The sequence below is a fragment of the Sphaeroforma arctica genome, assembly GCF_001186125.1.
Source record: "Sphaeroforma arctica JP610 unplaced genomic scaffold supercont1.1573, whole genome shotgun sequence".
Classification (NCBI taxonomy): Eukaryota; class Ichthyosporea; order Ichthyophonida; genus Sphaeroforma; species Sphaeroforma arctica.
The window spans coordinates 7753-11280 of record NW_014038985.1 but is presented as its reverse complement, the minus strand read 5'-3'; the positions used below and the strand labels follow the sequence as shown (position 1 = coordinate 11280).

At 42.9% G+C, this 3528-nt stretch overlaps 2 protein-coding genes across 2 annotated transcripts in view; one reads left to right on the top strand and one right to left on the bottom strand.

The window, feature by feature from the left end:
- SARC_11211 (hypothetical protein) overlaps positions 1-1729 on the top strand; it is a 3292-nt gene extending 1563 nt beyond the window's left edge. The window contains exons 2-4 of the mRNA XM_014294708.1: positions 207-426; positions 858-965; positions 1287-1729. Coding sequence (XP_014150183.1) covers positions 207-426; positions 858-965; positions 1287-1354 — 396 coding nt within the window. The 3' untranslated portion in view covers positions 1355-1729. The remainder of the gene's footprint in view (positions 1-206; positions 427-857; positions 966-1286) is intronic.
- A 693-nt stretch (positions 1730-2422) lies between these two features.
- SARC_11210 (hypothetical protein) lies at positions 2423-3324 on the bottom strand (the record flags this gene model as incomplete). The annotated part of the gene is made up of 1 exon (XM_014294707.1): positions 2423-3324. One exon carries the CDS (start codon positions 3322-3324, stop codon positions 2602-2604), a length of 723 nt encoding a protein of 240 aa, XP_014150182.1. The 3' UTR covers positions 2423-2601.
- Positions 3325-3528: the final 204 nt, after the last annotated feature.

Here is a 3528-nt window from a genome sequence, read left to right as displayed (position 1 = left end):
ATATATAGATATAAAGTAGAATCAGTATCATTGGCGCCATATCGTTTTCCTTCATTCATAGTCAACACGTATTGCCACCTATAGCCATAACATCGCTATATCCTCTAGATTTACTGTCACAATTTCAAACGTAGTTTGTGATCCATGTGTTTCTGCTGTCACCTCCTCACTTCTCATACTTCTTTTCGGGTTTTCACTCTTATCAGCACCGTAGAAAACACGGCGATATCAACAATGTTAAGAATAAGAAAATTCCGTTTCTGGAAACCAAGATCTCAGATGCAACGGGACGGCTCAATAGGATGAAGATGTTTGCCATGTTCGCACAAGCTGTGGTGTTCATATCCGTCATGTCGTCGGTTAACAATACCTTTGGGGGAATTGTCTTTGCAAAGTTGCCGTTCATGCCGTTTAGCCTGGCGCAGAGTATGTACCCATGCACATGTGCATCCCTCGTCATGAATTCGCTTGTATGCACCGTTTGTTAAAGTAGTGTGTTTATCCTGAAGTCGACCCGGAGATGTTTAGTACCGGTACACATACATCATATGTCAATTCGCTAGCTTCCATACAGATATCGCAGACACTCTTCTTTATTGCTCATTGACCACATGTGCTGTAATTTTCAGTATTAGGTATATAGACGTGCGAATTTGGGAATAAAATATAAATCTGTAAGGTTCAGAATACTGCCCTTTATATAGGCACCATAGCACAGAGTACTTATAGGCGGGGGTGTGAGGGGGCGTACTGTCGCGAAGACGACTGCCTATTATTCCTGGCTTTTCACTATGCGGGTAAAGTTCGATACTTTTTTGAGTGGTTCATCAACGTCTAGTGTTTCTGCCTCCATACAGACATCACACACAGGGGATTGGATGGAGAAGACTACCGTGAAGCTTCCTTCCTGTTCATCTACGTTATGTGCACTACAGCTCTGCGCCCAGTTGTACCAAAGCTATTAGGTACGTTCACGCATTGCAAGTTTGTGTGACATCTAAACGTACTCCGTGTTGTATTGGCGTCTGATCAGCTGCTAGTATGTTTGTATATCCGTGCAGGTTCCCGTCCAACGTCTGATCATTGTGCAGTCGGTTTGTACCAATGTTATCCACAGTAGGCGCAGTTCCTACCGGCATGTTATGTGCAAGCGTTCCGTATTACCAGAGACGTATCATTGGCAAGGGATTAAACCCCCTCTAATGTACACCCTTCCATACACACGAGCCTCCCAACAGCAGGCTTACTTCTTGTACTGAACCACTTTCCTTGCTATGCTTTTGCAGGCACCACGCACCGCCGAGCCAAACCCGGAGACTCGTTCATTGCAGGTTTTACCTCGGCCACTACTTAATACAACTGACCGTGTCTATTCTGACGCTACGACGATAGAATATATGACATCGAATGCGTATGCGAGTATTGTCATGACTGGGAAAATCATGCATAACATATCTGGATACGGGACTAGATTACGAGCCCTCGTTGCAAAGATCAACCTGCCCTGCTACCATTCTAAGAGTGTGTGTATACCACACACAGGACGTGCACGTGCAACGAATAACACAATCGGCCACTCAGCGAGCTCTCTGGCCTTCTGGCGCAGAGAAATAAGGAACTTAAACTCAGAGAATGACGCAAACATAATCAGACATGATATTCACTGGATTACAGCACATGAATTCATACACCGAAAACAATTGGGAGAATTAAAGTTCGTAAAAACAGGTGCATGGTTGTTTTGGGGCTTTGTTTTGTGTTCAATGATCCTGGTCACGACACGCTTGGTCTTTATGATATGGAAGTCTTGCTGCCCTACAATATTGGAGCCAGCATAGTTAATGTTGTATATTGTATAGCCGAATGTAATTCCACAAACAATATTTAAGCTCAGTTACCCTGTGGTTGTGTCTCATCACAGCACTCAGTATGTGTCATCAAGGCAGCCAAACGGGTGTCAGGCGTGCGCATTTATGTATGGTGGCTAAAAACCTAAATGCATAATATTAACTTTGACGTTTGGTATCTTACACAATATCCTATATGCTTAAAGAGGCTCAGCGTTGGTTTATTCATATACACACAACATATATATGCAGGTGTATATTTGCACATACATTTGCAGGTGTATATTTACACATACATATGCGAGTATATATTTACACATATTCACACACACACACTATATATATATATATATATACAGCTATATATAATATATATATATATATATATAACATATATAATATACGCATCTCACTGATGATTGTGCTCTAGTAAAAAACTAAATGTGGTACAAATTTTATTGCAATCATGTGAATACAAATGAAAAGTGTATGCAACTCAGATGTCCTCTTCTCAAAGTGAGAACGAAAGAGGTACTTCATACATCGAAGATACATCATATACAACTAGGATTTGTACTATTTACTAAATTTGTGTGGTGCCACCTCGAACGCACTGCGTTGATTACTGCTGACTCCTGTATGTATATAGTGGCGGAAATCATATGAGAAGCTGACACCCTTTTGTCGCATGATTCACTTTACATGCTGCATTCGATCTCGAGTTACATGTTCGTTGTTGTCGTCTGCGTGTTCACTAGCAATCTTGGTATTTGCTGCTTTCGTCAAAGTACTTCCGGGAAATGCCGTTGTTATTGGCAAATGAGCAATCAGCCTCGCTCCAGCTTTTGGTGTACTCAACTGCAAAAACGGGTTTACCAAGGTCTATGAAATAATCTATATAAGACGAACACTCATTGTATTCCTCGCATTGTTCATTGACAGCCATTTGGAAGTGCTCCGCAACGTCAGCAAATATATCTATAGAGTTCTTCATAGACGCGTCCATGCACTGCCGGTTCGATTCTTGTGCGAGCCATCGAACGTTTTCCACAGCTTTCGCTCGTAGATCTGTTTTCGATTCTCCATCAACACACGATCTACAGTCCAAATTGTCGAGTTCCAAACCGTCGCATCCCTTCTCCCACATCCACTTCATACGCTTGATGTGTGCATTCTTCAACTCTGAATCATCCCACTCTATGATATTCCACCAGTATTCATTATCCCAGCCTGCCAATTTCCTTGCACGGAGTTCTAACGGGAACTCATCCGCGTCAGCCCGCCACGACTCCCACGCACCGGCATTGTTATAACATAACAGATAGTGTCCGGCAGCATGTAGCTCGTCCATGTCCTCTTTACTTATATCTGCAGGGTCAACGAGAACTACTTCATCATCACTGCTGATCTTATTCAGGCCAGAGCCATCGGTCCAGGCCCTGTTAACCCAACTAGCACCAACTCGTGGAGTGGGCATTTTGGGTGTCGTTCGGCTGCCACAGCCGGTGGCACGAGTCACACGAGTGGCAGGATTTGCCTGGACAATAGAAAACAGCTGCAAGGCAGAGACTGCCGACAGGATAAGTGAACCGTACATAATATACTGAGGTTGTGATTGTCTTTTTTAAATACGTCTTTACGATGAAATAGTAGCGCTTCCTCTAGAAAAGTGATTGTTTAT